Source organism: Montipora capricornis, chromosome 14, assembly GCF_036669925.1.
Source record: "Montipora capricornis isolate CH-2021 chromosome 14, ASM3666992v2, whole genome shotgun sequence".
Classification (NCBI taxonomy): domain Eukaryota; kingdom Metazoa; phylum Cnidaria; class Anthozoa; order Scleractinia; family Acroporidae; genus Montipora; species Montipora capricornis.
This window is the reverse complement of record NC_090896.1, coordinates 4,068,353-4,085,852: the sequence shown is the minus strand read 5'-3', so window position 1 is coordinate 4,085,852 and position 17,500 is coordinate 4,068,353. Positions and strand designations below refer to the sequence as shown.

General features: G+C 41.2%; 1 protein-coding gene across 1 annotated transcript in view; it reads right to left on the bottom strand.

Moving 5' to 3' along the window:
- The window catches only part of LOC138032812 (E3 ubiquitin-protein ligase MIB2-like), a 40,819-nt gene that overhangs the window by 10,088 nt on the left and 13,231 nt on the right, over positions 1-17,500 (bottom strand). Inside the window, exons 5-15 of the mRNA XM_068880533.1 lie at positions 17,128-17,232; positions 15,635-15,739; positions 13,076-13,235; positions 10,370-10,515; positions 9,571-9,678; positions 8,250-8,290; positions 6,925-7,090; positions 6,092-6,246; positions 2,913-3,039; positions 1,289-1,483; positions 171-367 (exon numbers count right to left, since the gene is read on the bottom strand). Of these exons, the coding sequence (XP_068736634.1) occupies positions 171-367; positions 1,289-1,483; positions 2,913-3,039; positions 6,092-6,246; positions 6,925-7,090; positions 8,250-8,290; positions 9,571-9,678; positions 10,370-10,515; positions 13,076-13,235; positions 15,635-15,739; positions 17,128-17,232 (1,505 nt within the window). The remainder of the gene's footprint in view (positions 1-170; positions 368-1,288; positions 1,484-2,912; positions 3,040-6,091; positions 6,247-6,924; positions 7,091-8,249; positions 8,291-9,570; positions 9,679-10,369; positions 10,516-13,075; positions 13,236-15,634; positions 15,740-17,127; positions 17,233-17,500) is intronic.

Sequence of the window (17,500 nt, the reverse complement as noted above, 5' to 3'; positions counted from 1 at the left end):
TGAAGAACTTGAAACTGGACTATTATCTGTATTGCCAGATGCGAGAGATGTTTATCTTGGGAAGGAAAGCAAGGGCACATTTTGTGACGCTCGTCAAAATCGTCGTGCATTGAATTATGTGCATTTCTAGACTAATCCCAAAAGCGAAAGAAAATCTCTCTAATCTTTACCGTGGCCTTGTCCTCGCAACTTGCTGCAGCAAGTTGGCTTTCTCCTGATCAAGACACAAATCCAATGGCGTCTTGCCTTCGTGATTATAAAAGTTTAAATCCGCTCCGTGAAGAACTAAATACAAAGCGATGGCGGACGCGGTATGTTCATCTCTCGCGTGACCAGATGGGACATTTATTCCCAACTCTTGCAAAAGCTGCAATAATGGAAGCGAGAACAAATCAAGGCAACTTAGATGAGCATAACAGACGATTTTGAGCAAAAAAAAGCTTTGTGGTTTCTTTAAACATGTTTTTTTCCCATGTGGATAAGAGAAAGTAATTCCTTTTTTTGGGCAAAAATATTAAAAAGACGAATGTGGCGTGATCATACATACACGCATATTTACTTAATTGACCACTCCCCATAAGGGCTTTTCAGGGCCAATGAAACGGAATCCATGAAACAACATAACAACAACAACAACAACAACAACAACTGTTAAGAATCCCAACTGGCCGGAGGCAAACCAGTTGGCTATTTACAAGTGCAGCTGTGAAGTTGAACCAGGGACTACAAGGAACAAATTCACCGAGTGGTCAGAATGGGTCTTGAACCCGGGATCTCTGGGAGTCACGCAGCAGGTCTTGTAACGTATAATGTGATTGACTCGATACCCAAGCCAATAACAAAAGACTAAACAATTGAAACAAAGACTTAGACTTAAAAATATCAAACAATAGTACGTTACGAGAGCTGCTACATTACCGATCTCCGGATCTCAAGAAAAGCGCCCTAACCACTGGGCGGGCCAAACGTCGAAATTCAAATGAAACGAACTAAACAAGCGGAATTAAGTTCGTTACTCTTATTGAAATGAATGAAGGGGTAGTTTCTAAAGAAACTGTGGTGCTGCGTCGGTGGGGAAGTAGTACACAAAAATTTGGTTTTATCAACGGAGTTGATAATGTAAATTGGCCACCGTACAGAGATTCTAATTGAAATGAGCTTGCATCTATAATAGTCACTTGCATTGCCGATAAAGATGCCTGGGTCTGGAAGCCACCATCAGAAAGTAAGAGAAGACCATACTTCGTGTCTCAGTAGTGTGATCACCATTGCAAAAGCGTTCCCTTACCCCTCTTATTCCAGCGGCACCCATGGCTTGGTGTATCACTGCCAAATGAAGCGGCGTGTCTCCATCGTTGTCATCAGCGTTCACATCGGCGCCGTGCTCGATGAGTAACTCGATCATATCTGTGAATGCTTCACTTATTGCGAGCGACAAAGCTGTTTGTCCTCTAGTGTTTCGTAAATTAATGTCACAATGGCCCTGAAAACGTCCAACATCCAAATCAATGTCCGTGGTCTTATAGCTCACAATAGACCACTGTCGAATTCTCACGGCTGGACTGGATCTAGCATGAAATGGAGGCTAATGCGGGCAAACCTTTTTAAATGCAAATTAATTTGCCCGCATTAGCCTCCATTTCATGCTAGATCCAGTCCAACCGTTAGAATACGAAACTGGCCTATTGAGAGTCTTAGCAACACGCTTCGGCAAACGGCCAACTTCAAGCTGAAATTCGCATTCAGCCAAAAGTCAAAGAAACGGACGGGGTTGTGAGAGCCAGCGAGCACTGCGAGTCATACATGCGAGGCACATTAAATCATTTTTTTTAGGCTTAGGAAGCTTTCCATTTGACAGAACCGACCAGACCGGGCATTTGGAAGGCCTTGCTCTAAAACGCCTTCAAATTTAACATACTTCCAGGATGTTATTTACTCCTCCAGAAGAATGAGAGGGATTTTCTTGCAAGAGTTCCTTCACATTCGTGCATTTTCTTTGCAAACTGATGGGTCTGGCAGGCAAGTTCTGACAAAAGGAAAGCGCCCTTAGATTCCGAAAATTGAGGCTAAATTCAGTCTAAGTTGAGCCTAAATAAGGTTTAGGGTTAGCTTACTGAGCTTTGGGTTGCTTCGGCCATTATTTAAAGCTACTGCTTAAGTCTCGCTGGTAAATCTAAAAGCCACGTGAGCCACGTGTAAGAGTCACTTTACATCAGCTTTACCACGCTTAGATTTAGAATACTAAGCCTAAAGTAAATTAAGTCTACAGAAAGGTTAGGGTTAGGTATCAACATTACTTTAATCTTATCATTCGCATGGCTCGCAGGCTTGCACTTTGTCTTAACTCAAGGAAACGTGTTTGATTGCTTGTTATTTAAAATTTATTAAATTAATAATAATAATAATTTATTTAAGCGCCAATGGATTTAGCACAAGATCAAATCAAGTATTGGTTTTTTGTGGAGGGGAAAACCGGAATACCCGCAGAAAAACCTCTCGGTGTCGAGTAGAGAACCAAAAAACTCACCCCACCTATGACGCCGAGTCTGGAAATCGAACCCAAGCCACATTGGTGGGAGGCGAGTGCTCTCACCACTGCACCAACACTTCCGGCTCCTTTTCAATGTGGCCCGGGTTCGACTCCCGTTCCGGGCGTCATATGTGGGTTGAGTTTGTTGGTGGTTCTCTCGTTGCTCTGAGAGGTTTTTCTCCGGGTACATGTACTCCGGTTTTCATTCGCCGAAGGCGAGGTGGCACTTCGTGACGTGACTTCGTGACGTGACGTGACGTGACGTGACGATTTTCACTACCAACGTTTTACTCATACATTACTGTGGTAATAAATAAATTATATTTGAAAGCATCCACATACAAACATTGCAACTCCAAAAGTCCAATATTAAATGACTTACCGATAAGAGAAGGCATCGAGCAATTTCAACGTGACTGTTGAACGCTGCCAGATGAAGCGATGTGAAACCATCCTCTTTGGGTATTTCAATGAGGCCAGGGTACTTCTCGCTGATTTTCTGCACAGCACTAAACAAGAAAAAAAGAAAGAGAGAACAAAATCCAAGCTTGTCCCTTTCATGCTCAAGATCGAAACGTTCATTCTCCTAACTAGTACCATAGATTTCTTTGTTGAGTGTTATATCAAGATCACACCATTTAAGCTGATAATAATCTTCGTTCTCAATACTCGTACGATTGACATTTAATGGGAATTGTGAGGAGAATTTACATACTGATCACTCCTGAGTTAAAGGGTTAAACAAGACTCAAGGCCCAAGGCCTCGTGATTCCGCTGCACTTTTCTCTACCAACTGTTGTAAACTGGTTTATTATTAAGAGAACAAAATCAAACTCGCTTGCCTACAATATTTCTTTCTCCCCTTTTTCTCCGTTTCGAAACTCTCCTCTCCTTCTACACTGACTCCTATGCAAAAGGCATCTGTCAACAACTAATTATTTTGTTACATTATATAATCACGCAATTTCCGACACCACTACATTACGAAGAAAACATGACATTATGAGCAAAAAATCGATTTTTAAAACTATATGTTAACGAAACACTAAGTGACCAAAGTTTTAAGCCTTGATTTCAAAAAGACACTCGTTTATTTTAACTGAAATTTTCCGATTTAATGGTTCGCCATTACTATCTTTAATATTTTGGATCAAGGAGAAAATGACGTCAAAGACTCACTCCTTTAAGAATACAATGCGTGTGAACGCGGCTGAATAAATAAATTCCTACTAATTAGCATGAGAACAACATCATTTACGTAAGAAAAGCAGTGAGGTTTCTATCAAAGCAAGGTCAATTCCAGCCTCACCTTCATTCAAAAGGCCAGGTGACTAAGCACACGACTGTAAGATGGTCTATTTTGACCTCGTCAGTCTACCGCAACGCTATGTATTTTTCATAAAGTGTCTCACCTGACTGTGGCGGATCTACGCATTCTAATCACAAACATTTTGGTTAAATGCTGCAGTCTTGAGATTCTTTTGTCACAACGTGACAACGTTGTCTCGTGTTACAACGTAACTAAATCTAAAACAATAAACAAACTGCGGTGATAAACATATCAAAACTTATTTTAACTTGACGTTTCGTATGATACAGTGACGGTTGAACAAATTTTAAACAAACAATTAAACAAGCCAGCTTACCCTGCTCATATTACATTTATTTGTTAAGAACATTGTTCTTAATCTAGTTACTAGTCTCTCCCAAAGTTTTACACATATACAAGATGTAGCAAGCAGTCCGCGCTGCAGGCGACCTATTGTGCTGGATCAAGGATTACTTAGCTGACCGCTCCCAAGTTACAGTCATAAATGGATTCCCGTCCGAAACCTTACCGGGGAAGTTTGGGGTGCCGCAGGGATCTGTTTTGGGACCTACTCTGTTTTCATTGTTTTGCAATGATCTACCTGACATAGCTGGAGTTAGAGAATGCGAAATTCACATGTATGCGGACGATACGACCATCTACGTGGCTGAGTGATCTCCTGACAAGGTTGTAGCGTCCTCCAGAAGTTGTATGAGTGGTGCTGCCGTAGTCGCCTCATACCCCACTGCGGTAAGACCGAGTGTATGATTTTAATGCGAGGCCAGTTTGTTGGGCCATTGCAAGCAGTGTCATTAGGGACCAGTGTCGTCAATCAAGTCAAGTCAACTAAGGTGCTTCGGCGTTCAGTTTGACAGTGATCTTAATTGGAACGTTCACGTTAAGGAGTTAATTAAGTCTTTCACGCAAAAAATTGAATCTTCTTGGGTTAATTTTACCATCGGTCACTTGTGGTTTGGTTTTATGGGGCTCCTGTGGCAAATCGCTCTTTGATATGCCGGAGAAAATACACGTATGTGCCCCTAAGACCATCTACAACCTGGATTGGTATACACCTAGCGACCAAGGTCCTAGCCCGAAGCAACTGGTTTACTATTAATAGACCTATTTACAGTTGTGTGCTTAGTTACCTGGCCTTTAAATGAAAGTGAGGCTGGTGTTGACCTTGTTATGATACAGACCTCCCTCCTTTTCGTATGTTAATGATGTTGTTGTCATGCTAATTAGTAAGAATTTAGATAGGAAAAGTAGTGAGGTTTCTATCAAAACAAGGTCAACTCCAGCCTCACTTTCCTTCATAGGCTAGGTAGCTAAGCATACAACTGTAAAATGGACTATTGCTTGTACGAATACACATCGCTTTCATTAGCACACGACTGTTTTTATGATTTTTCACCTACTCCTATTAAGCAGCTATTTATGAAATGTGATTGTAACTATAACCTGCAAAGGAAATTGACCTTTTTGTTACGGAAGCCGAAATCAGAACTTCTTCGTAAGTCCACTTGTTACAAATCCATATCTCCATGGGATTCTCTTGAAAATCATACACGTTCAATCGCAAGCAGAAGCTTGTTTAAAACACGCTTAAACACGTAATTAGCTTTGTATGAAGGACAGATCATGCATTTTTTTAGAAACACTCTTACCAAATAAAACTGAAGCAAAATGACACCTTTTTGTATAGTGGAATAATAAATCTCTTATTCGATGGTTTAACATATAATACTCGCGGACTCGGAAAAATACCACGCAACTCGCAAAATATCCGCGCGTATTATATGTTAAACCATCGAATAAGATGTATATATATAAAAAAAAAAAGGTTTTTCTAAATTTTATTTGTAAATAGTTCTTTTTAACTTCTTAAATACAAGACCACATCAGCTCCGCTGTATTTAATAGCGTATTTAAATAAATGTTGCTGTTGTTGTTGTATCATACGAAACGTCAAATTAAACTGCATCATAATACGTTTATCACCGCAGTTTGTTATAATGGCCGAAAAACAAGAGTAATAGGCCATTTCCGAGTTCATGTCTGCCTCCTCTTCAAAGCGAGTCTAAGTGCGAAGTTTTTATGATGGTAATTAGTTCTACTTTACATATGAATGAAAACTAATTTTCATAACAAAAACTTCGCACTTAGACTCGCTTTGAAGAGGAGGCAGCCATGAACTCGGAAATGGCCTATTATGATGTAACCAAATCAGTAACGCAACGAGTGCGACTTACTGTTTGTTGCCTTTCAGGGAGGCTAAATGAAGAGGGTTGAAACCTCTTGCGTTGCATACGGTAACGTCGAGTACTTGGGACTGTAAAATAAGATCTACAATTGTGTTTTTCTCTTTCGAAATTGCGTCGTGTAGTGGAGTGTCTCCAGCTAGATCCTGCAAAGACATCAGAGATGATGGAACTTATAGGTTGATGGTTCAACATGATCAACGTATTAGATGGTAGATGGTAAACAACAAAAACATGTTCAAAGCCTAAAATTATCCAGGATCGGACAAGACTCTTCCAGTATGAAAGAAACTGGTAGTGCTGAGCGAGTTTTTGATACGGCCATATCTACGAAAAAACAAACGTTGTACCTCCAATTGGCCGAATTCCGGAGGTCTTTCTGGGAAACTCCGCCCTTTAAAAAAGGCGGTGCGGTTTTAGCGTGGTCGCAATTTAAGTGTAGGCCGAGTATGATTTTCCTCAAAATCGCGACTTTTGATGGCTGTAGAATGACAGTGGTGAAGTTACGGCAATTCGAGGTTGTGAGTTCGACGCTCTGTCTCCCTGTCGTTTCCTTGAACAAGGAAATTTGCCCCACGTTGTCTCTCTCCACCCAGAAATATAAATGTGCACGGCGACATATTTCTGGGGGTGACCCTGCGATGGATTGGCATCCGGTCCGGGGTGGGGGTGGGGGGTGGTAGCAATGCTTTCAGTTGCTCTGGGCTACTAAAGCGGGACGGGATAAGCTCCGGCATTGCGAGCCCCAGTGGCTTGTGTACGACTTAGCTATCACTTACTAACTATTAGAAATCAAGGATTGAAATATAAGGATAGTCACTCACCTGACGATTGACGTCACAATGCCGTGACGTCAATAGCGCCTTGACGCCAGCATCGTTTCCCTGATTGACAGCCAACTGTAACGGAGTGCTTTTGTTCTTGTTATCGCAAACGTTGACGTTTGTCCCCGTGTTTAACATGACGGTAACGGTTTCACCAGTTCGGTCGCTGGAAGTAACGATGGGGGACTTGTCAGAAATTAGCAGGGGATGAGGGAGTGGAATGTTTTAGTAAAGCGTTGAATAACAATGACTCCCCGTCCCACCTTCTCCCTATGAAATGTCTGCCCTTTCCTTGGACTTGTCCTAATGTAATATGACCCCGCCCTATCTCAAATAATCCGCGACAAAATGTCTTGAGACACTTCGCATTGTTTATATATTTTGAGTGAAGTGATCCACGCACTTAACTGGACAATTTGAGCATTTGTCTCTCAGAACGGTTTTCCATTGAGTATCGAAAATAATTAGCGAATTACTTTGGTTTTGCATTACTTCACTCAGTGATTGGTTCAAAGATCTCGCGCCACTTTTTCAACCAATCAGAACTGAAACCCAAACCAATCGTGGCTCGCGCATGCAAATTTTCCCGCGCTTTGTGTCACCTACGTGTAATTACTTCGAGTTTTGATTGGTTTACTGGATTGTCTCCGTCCTTTTTTGATTGGCCGAAGTAATTACTTTGGTTTTGGTTTTACGACACTCGATTGAAACTCTCTCTATGTTCACCTCAACAATTCGACAATTCACATTTTCGGTTAGAAAACACACTTTTTCGTCCGTATAAGGATATGACGTATTTTTTTGCAACTGATGAATTTACCGTCTTAAAATAAGGTTGACATACACATACATACATAGTTAACACATGACAACAAATTCCCTCTTCATCAACAAAAACCCCTTCGACCCCGCGGGCAATGTTGTATAGCTCAAGCCAACTACCAACATTTATTGGGGGGAGGGGTGTGGGGGTCGCGAAGTGGTGCTGAAATGAGATGTTAAGTTAGCAATAGATTTAAGTACGAATGAAATGTGAAGGCGTCTCAACACTTTTGCCGCAGATTGTGGCAACAATCCTGGAAAAAAGTGTTGGGACAATGAAGTCAATAAAGCAAAAACGGGTTCAAAGGCAACGCATGGGCAAAACGCTCTCCCCACCCCCTCCCCATTACAATGTTGATTTGAATTCTGGACACATTCAGAAATGCTGCAGTTACCTTTAACATTGCTAGGGGTGGAGGGGGAGGCCGGGGGGAGGGGACACTGGAGAGGCCGCTATGAGAGCAAGCATGCATCTTCTGTGTCAGTCGCTTTGAACAACATACCCGTATGCTGCATGATGCAAAGGCGAATAATCCTGTTCGTCCTTGAAAATCAAAAACGAAGAAAAAGTATTAATACCCAATGAAAGAAATGTCTATACTTGAACTGCGGGTTATGCTCTATTTTCGAATGCGCCCTAATACACTTTGTTTGTTCCCAAAATTTGCATAAACTATTGTTTTCAAATGCTCTTGGGAATATGCAGTACCCCCAAGAGCATTTGAAAACGACTATTTATGCAGAATTTGAGAGGCGTGGGGGGGGGGGGGGGGGGGGTGAGTGTATTAAGGAGCATTCGAAAAAAGAGAATAGACGAAAGAGAGTAACAATCTTCGAACTTATATCTGGACAATTTAAGCAATTGTCTCAAATAGACACCCAAAAAATTAAGGTGGCCTCAACGACATTCGATTCCATGACCTGTGCGACACCGGTGCCATGCTCTACCAGCTGAGCTATGAAGCCAATCAGCTGGGAGCAGGTCAATAACCCATTTCCGAGTTGCTACATGCCTCAGCTTCAAAGCGAGTCCTGGTGCACAACCATTCAAATGGAAATGAGTTTCATATTCTCATGCAAATCAAACTCATTTCCCTTACAATAGTTGAGCACCAAGACTCACTTCGAAACCGAGACTAACAGCAACTCGGAAATGGCCCATTTGTTGGGCTCATTTGTCCCGTGAAAGGACTCAAAGAAAGAAGTATATACTATTTGAAGAGCGGGCTCTTTGAAGTGCGGGCTATACAGTTCAGAACAATTTAAGCAATTGACCGTGTTCGTATTCTCAGTATTGGACTGGAACTAGCTTGCAATGGAGGCTAATGCAGGGGAATCTTTTCAAATGCAAATACTCTTTAATTTATTCCCCCCCATTAGCCTCCATTGCAAGCTAGTTCTAATCCAATACTGAAAACACGAATATGGTCTATTGTTTCTTCTTATAGAGTGTTTTCATTCACGTGATCAGTAACCTTGTTTTTTCAACCGAAACAAAGGAAAATATTTGCATGATAATAGAGCTCAATTCCCGGAGGATTAGTTGGGTACATCAACATGGCCCCCGATACGTCACGTGAAAACACTCTAAAGAAACCTGAGAAATTCAAGTGGTTTTTTGGTCCAAGATTGTATTTAAGCTTTTACTATTCTACACTTCAAATTCAATGCTCGAAGATGAGAATTTGGAACCGAGTGCCCAGAGAAATGCCTCTTTTTAAAAACTGTTGCCGAAAACGTGCTCCCCTCGCGTGGCGTCTTCTCAGCTCGCACGCGAGTAAAATCGTGAAGACTTCTCGGAGTCTAATGAACTTTTATCTGTACCTTAACATCCTTATCAGCGCCCTTGCTCAAGAGGTACTTCACTATGTCGGTTCGTCCCTGGTGACATGCCACGTGAAGAGCGGTTTTTCCAGCTCTTTTATAATCAATCTAATTTAAAGCAAAACATCTGACTGAATTATCAATCTAGTGATTGTCTGTCTGTGTCTGCCTGACTAATCAATCCTTTGATTGTCTGTCTGTCGGTATGTCTGTCTATGTCTATTGACAGACAGACAGACAGACAGACAGGCCGGACAGAACTGAACAACGACAGAATTAATTTGTAGAGCTAGAGGTCCCAGGGAATCCCTCCGAACGTCAGCCCTTGTCGTGGAAATGTGCTTACACAAGCCAAAGAGAAACATATCTGACCAGGGTGAAATTTAACCCAACATCGGATTTGATCCTCGTTTCACCACCAACTGTGCTAATGGGCAGACTTAAATAGGCCGGTCGTCGGTATTAAAGACGTCATATCGCAGCAGTTAAACATACATTAGAAAGTACATTGAAAAGAGAGCATTACAACACGGTCTGTCTGTCTGTCTGTCTGACCGACTGACACTGAATGGTAAACACTGATGGACGGAATCGAAAATTGCGCTCAAAGTTTCAGAGATAGCTCATGGACTTTCAATATTCAGTTCTCATTTTTTTTGGCTGATAGATTAAAAAACGATGGGCTTATGCTAGTAAGATAAAAAAATGTAAACAAAGATTCTCTTTTTCCTAGACACGAATGCTGTTGAAGTTGGAAAGAACAGCAAGAGGAGACACTTCGTGACGCTACTATATTTACCTTGTCTGGATGCGCTTCAAGTATTTCCCGGACGTCCTGAAAATTGCCATTGGAGGAAGCATTCACTAGTCTATCGCCTGGATCAGCGCCTCCTTTTAAGACGGCATCCATAAGCATCATCCGGAAAAGTCTTGCTGCTGCGTCATCTGTTCAGGAGCAGACAATAAAGACCTCAAAGCCCGTTTCTCACAGGCGACACAAATCCTTAAAGTGGTACCATAGGTACCCCAAAGCTCACGGAGAATCGTTGTTGCGTTACATAAATTTTATGAGGGTTTGTATGGGGAATTTAGCGATCGTTATTTAGGTTGGATCCAGGGAAAAGTGACGTCATTCACTCAACAGGAGGTTTTCACGTGACTTCATCTCCGCCATGTTGGTGGACGAAAACAAAAGATCTGTCATTAGCTTCTTTTGTTCGTCCACCAGAAGTCGTACATTTCTCTATTGTTATTGGTGTCTATAGAGGTTGGTTGAAAACGTCCTATAGCCTAAAATATCAATGTGTAAACGCAGTTCATTATGTATGCAAAACACGAAAAGCTCGAAACTCCCGTGCTACATATTAATTCAGTCGAGTACAAACGCATTGCATTCTTAAACTAGTGCGTTTTTGACGTAATTTTCTCCTCGATCCAGCTCTCTCAAGATTTTAAAGTTAGTAATGGCGGACCATTTAACAGGAAATTCCAGTTAAAAAAAACAAGTGTCTTTGAAATTAAGGCTCAAAACTTGGGTCACTTAGCGTTTAGTTAACATAGTTTTGAAATCCAAAGGAAAAAAAAATTGTTTTTTCGATCATAGTACCACTTTAAATGGTTTTGCTAAGGAGTAATGCAATCCTAAATTTATACGCAAATCTGACAATACTCCCTTTACTTTTCGAGACTTTGTAGATACTGCCAATCACCTCAACACACTTTTCCACTTTATTTATTCTCCGAAATCTTCCCAAATACATCGTGTTGTTTTTAGAACTGACTGAAATTCCAGTTTTTTTATTCGCTTTGAAAGACGGGAAAAGTGGTCATACTTCATTTTTGATCAATAGAGCGAGTTTCAAACGAGTGTCGTAAAACCAAAACCAAAGTAAGTACTTCGGCCAATCAAAAAGGACGGAAACTATACAGTAAACCAATCAAAACTCGAAGCAATTACACGTAGCCGACACAAAGCGCGGGAAAATGTGGCAAGCCACAATTGGTTTTGGTTTCACTTCTGATTGGTTGAAAAAATGGCGCGAGAACGTTGAACCAATCACTGAGTGAAGTAATGCAAAACCGAAGTAATTAGCTCATTACTTTCGACACTCAATTGAAACCGATTTCTATTTCGATTTCTATTGATTCAAACAGCCATTATGGGATGCCCAGGGAGCAAATACATATTAATTTGCCCCCTGAGCATCCCATAATGTCTTTCGAAACAATAGAAATCAAAATGGCTGCCATATCTGCAAAAAGGTCTATAAATGGTTTTCACTTGACGTCACAGCAGCCACGTTGGTGGACAGAACAATAGAGAAAAAAGCCTTTTGGGAATTTGACTCTATTATAACGCAAAATATGAGCCATAGTTTGCTATTATTTTGTGCACCAACATGGCCGTCTCAACACGTGACTGCAAACCATCTATGGACCATTTTATAGCTGTGAGCTCAGTTACCTGGTCTATAAATGAAAGTGAGGCTGGAGTTGACCTTGCTTTGATAGAAACCTCACTGCTTTTCCTATGTAAATTCTCACTAATTAGCATGAAAACATCATTGACATAAGAAAAGCAGGGAGGTCTGTATCATAACAAGCTCAACACCTCACTTTCATTTAAAGGCCAGGTAACTAAGTACACAACTGCAAAGAGTTATAGGAAGTGTTTTCACTCACGTGATCAGTATCCTTGTTTTTCAAGCTCAACACCAGCCTCACTTTTATTTAAAGGCCAGGCAACTAAGCACACAACTGTAAAGAGTTATATGGAGTGTTTTCACTCACATGATAAGTATCCTTGTTTTTCCACCGAAACAAAAGAAAACGTTTGCATGATAATAGAGCTCAATTCCCGGAGGATTAGTTGGGTACACCAACATGGCCGTCGTTCCATTGTTTAGGGATACCAACATGGCCGCCTTGACGTCACGTGAAAACACTCTATTGCTTCGATACCGGGTTGACGTCACAGACTGCTTTACATTGTGATAGTTGTTTGAAAACAGCGATGCAAATTAATTTGTCATGTCCATCTGGTATCGAACTCATTCTCCTCCACCGCTCATTTACTGGTCAAAGTATGATCATTTTCCCCGTCTTTCAAAGCCAATAAAAAATTGAAATTTCAATAAAAAGGTTCGAAAAACTATACAAAATACTTGGGACGATTTCGAAGAAAACATAAAGTGGAAAAGTTTGTTGTGATTATAGGCACTTTAAAGCTAACCATTCTATTGCCACACTCAAACTCCCTTCGGAAAAGTTCGCTTCTAGACCCCCTTACAGCTGCAGATTGCGGTCCACGGTTAAGTTGGATGGACCCTTATCACGCAGGGGCCTACGTCGGGCAGAGACAATAGATTTTGCAGGCCGAACCTCGAGTTCATGTGTTTGGAAACGAGTTTTACCGCGCAAAAACAAAAGCTTCTAGTCCCTCGGAACTCAACAAGGCCGCTGAGTGAAAAGAGTCAATCCCAAGGTCTCTATGAATTTCCCTTACCGGGTGAACTAGGTGACGTTTCGCCTCGTCTTGAAGAGGCCTCTCCTCCCGACAGATTCTCTAAAGCGGCCGGATTAAAGAGCCACAGATCGGTACCAACCAACACAACTGCGTCACCGTCAGAATCGACTTCTAGGATTTTTCCTTCTTTGCCCAAAGCCTTGAAAAAGCAGGAAAATGATTATTTTTCAACATCGCGGAGTTTAAGCAAAGACGACAGCTACGGCAACGACAACGCCACAAAGCAAGAATGTGATTGGTTAAAAAGGAAAATACTCGTGCTGCACGTGCAGCACGAATTTCCGTGCATTTTTTGCCGTACTCCACAAAACAACAACGTGAAATCACCAAATTTTAGGCTTTGACGACAAATACAACAATGAACCTTTATTTTCGATTTGCTTTAAAACCGTTTGTACACATCCAGTTCGGGATAGTTTGCCCGTATTACACAAGGTAAACAAGACGGAATAATCGCGAAATACATGCGATAGCGGTAAGTTATATTTTGGAGTGGCGTTTTGAGATAGGAAGCAGCTCTTTACAACCTCTAATTTCATTGGATCCCTTAAGAACGCAGCTCTATTGTTTTTTGGGTTAGGCTCCATCGTTGATTGGTTGTTTGTTTTGGTCAATTGTTTTCTGAGCCAATCCCGAGAGCCGTTGTAACAGCTGCGTACTGACCCGAAGTTTTCTTTGACGTTGCCGTCGTTCTAGCTTATTAGGGAGTTTAAGCAAAGACGACGGCTACGGCTACGGCAACGCCACAAAGCAAGAATATTATTGGTTAAAAAAGGAAGAATATTCGTACCGCACGTGCAACCCGAATTTCAGTGCATTTCTCTGCCGTACTCCACAAAACACAACCTGAAATCACCATATTTTAGGTTTTGAAGGCAACGTGAGTATACAACAATGAAACAGTCATTTTCTGTTTGCCTTTAAAACCGTTCGTACCCATCTAGTTACAGGATAGTTCGCCCGTATTGTAAAAGGTGAACAAGACGGAATAATTGCGAAATACTTGCCATAGCGCCAAGTTATATTTTGGAATGACGTTTTCGTTGCTGTAGTCGTGGTCTTTGCTTAAACTCCCTGTTATCTCGGCCAAATATTATCAATATAATAATATCTCTCAGCTGCGGACTTTATCAGCCGACATACCAGCCGCTTGAAGGGGTTTACTCACTAAATACCCGTAAAATGGAGCACTGACAGAGGGAGGGGGGTAAGGGGCGAATCGTCGGCTTCCACTGATACCAGCCTCGTAGCTAAAGGAACTACTGACGTTAAATAAAGTGACTTTACCTATTTTTACACAGTTGATAAACCCATTTCTGTGATTGTATATTAGTTCGACTATAACATCTCTGTCATTCAAATTGTAAGAATTTTATATCACGCGGATTTTGGGGTCGTGTAATAGTACTGTTTCTTTCTTTATTTGCTCTGCCGCCCATGTCGTTGTAGTCTAGCTATCAATAAACGAGATGCCTATTTCTGACTCTTGTTTGCGTTAATGTACATTAATGTGAAAACGATTTTTTCACGTTTCACTGCAGATTGATTAAAGAACAACTTTGCTTCTCAAGTGGAAATAAACAATTACTCCTCCAAACAAAAACAAAAAAACAGTGTTAATGCTGGCGCAAACTTAAACAAAAAGGTTGAGATGTTTATTTCATTTCATTGTGAACCATACTTGAAAAGTGGACTAACAAAACGCCCTTCTCCGACACCACCCCACCCCACCCCACTAGACACAATTCTGTTTGGAAGAAACCACAAATGACCTATCCGTGTCTCAGCTTTATTTATTTGTAGGGTAGGGATCCGTGAGAATTAAGGACGGTGCCTACTTTTGTTATTGCGCATACATTCTGCGCATCTCCAGATACTCGGGTTTCCTATCGGTGATGCTTACTAATGCAGGGATATTTTTGCGAGGTTTAAAACTATGCAGAGAAAGTAGATCTTCGTAAGTACTCTTTGTATCCAAAAAGAAAGTTGGGGGTAACCATGCATTCTTTAGAGATAATTAAGCTTCAATTTGAGAAAGAACGTCATACATTGCTTTGTATTTTAGAGCTTTTTACAAATATTCTTCGTGAATTATCTTTGAAAAATGCGTGGTTACCCCAAGGTTAAGAGAGGGGAATGGTTATGAAACCCGACAAATTACTTGTTGTAGGATTTTGTTCTCTTTTTTGGCCTTGACCGTGCACAAAACACAATAGTTGTTTACTCCGTACTGCAGAACTAACCAATAGAAACGTGTTTGTTGCGTAACTCATGCACAGTGTATGAGCGCAAAAGAAAAGATTGTGCACGGTCGTGGACTTTCCAACCTAAATCTTGACATCTTTGTTTGCTCCTCTAATGTTTGTCGAGCTTCCAAACCAGTCCCCTCTATTAACTATGGATACCACCAATTTTCTTTTTGGACTTAAACAACACTTGTTAAGATCTACCTTTCCTACACAATCATAAATCGGGGCAAAAATACCTTTGAATTAGTAGGCACCGTCCTTAAACTGACTTCACACCACGGCTTCTTACCGCATTCATTGAGTCGTTCCATCCTCCATGGCCTTGCTGTAGATTTTGAACCAGCTGCCTGTCGTTCAACACCCGAATTTTATCACCAGCTTCAAAACTGGCCACCTGTAAAGCGAAGTAGAATAAGTGGTCTTTGCCTTAACGCCACGATCTACAGTCCAGCTTGAAGGATTCACTACACTTCTACAATAGTAACTTTTTTTAAGGTGGCTCTGAATCCGCTCCAGGGGCACTGGCACTGGCACCAATTTGGAGCTTTGATTTTTGTCCAAAGGCCGTTTACTTTGAGTGTAAATTTTATATTTCACGGTCCACCATTACTCGCGTTCAAAACTGGCCGATTGGACCTGAGAGGGTTGGATCAAGGGAAAAGTGACGTCAAAGGCTCACTAGCTTAAAATTTCAGCGTGTGAATGCAGCTTATTATATATGCAAAACGCGAGTTTAAAAGTCTGAAAGCCCAAAACTCCCGTGATGCATATTAATTCTCCGGCGTAAACACGCATTGTATTCTTAAACTTGTGAGTCTTTGACGTCATTTTTTCCTCGATCCAGCTCTCTCAAGAACTTAAAGTTAGTAATGGCGGGACATTAAATAGGAAAATTCCAGTTAAAATAAACAGTTGTATTTTTGAAATCAAGGCTAAAAACTTTGGTTGTTTAGTTAACATAGTTTTGAAATCCAAAGAAAAATAAGAATTGATATTTTGGTCACAGGTGCATTTTAACAGAAACATCCATGGATGATTAAGAACCCCAACTGGCAGGAGGCAACCAGGTAGCTATTTACAAAGCGTGGTAGAGTTGAATCCGGGACAACCAGAAACAAATCCAAACCCGAGGCTAAAACGGGATTTGAATCCGGGACAACCGCATGCAAACCCAACGCCCCAACCACGTGACCACGCCGCTTCCTACGTCACGTTGGTGGACGAAAACAAAAGATGTCTAATTAGCTCCTTTGGTTCGACCACCCGCAATTGTACATAGCATTGTTATCTGTGTCTTTAGACATTGCTTCCAAACCATCTATATATGCACATTCCCTAAAAAGGAACACAAAAAACATATATACGACATCCACCTAATCTTCGGAAACTGCAATTTCCTGTCCTTTCCTGCCCTTTCCCTTGAGAAAACGTACCTTACCATAGGCCACTGCTGTCCTTTGATTTCTTCATAGTTAATGCATGGAGATGGTTATGAAACTGGACAAGTTCCTTTGTTTCATGTTTTTGTCCGTATCTTTGGCCTTGACCCTGCACAAAAAAACGCCTTTTTTCGAGAAGATAACCAAGCAAATCCTTCGATTAAATTATGCGCAACTAATTTGCGAACCCATGCGAAGCGAAAACAAAAGATTGTGCAGGGTCACGGTCAATTCAACATCGATTGCAACAACATTGTTCTCGCTTTTGAAAGTTCTAAGGTTTCATAACCAGTCCCTCGATTAACTATGATCTCTTACGGTTAATAAAATGAATGACACAAACCTTAGTAACTGCGTCGGGATGAAAGACCCAGGATTGTAGGCCATAGCTTACGTGAACATCACCGTCAGCGTCAATCCTTGTTATTGTACCAATTTTCCCAATGTACTGCACGAAAAAAGAAAGCATACGGATAACGATGACGATAACGATAACGATAACGGATAACGATGACGGATAACGGATAACGATGACGATAACGATGGAGATGATGATGATGATGATGATGATGATGACGATGATGTTGACGATCATGACGATGATAATGATGATGATGTTGTTGATAATGTTGGTGATTATGTTGAGGACGATGATGTTGTTGTTGACGATGATAACAATAATGTGCTAGCCTTCAAGACACGCCACACTCCCAATA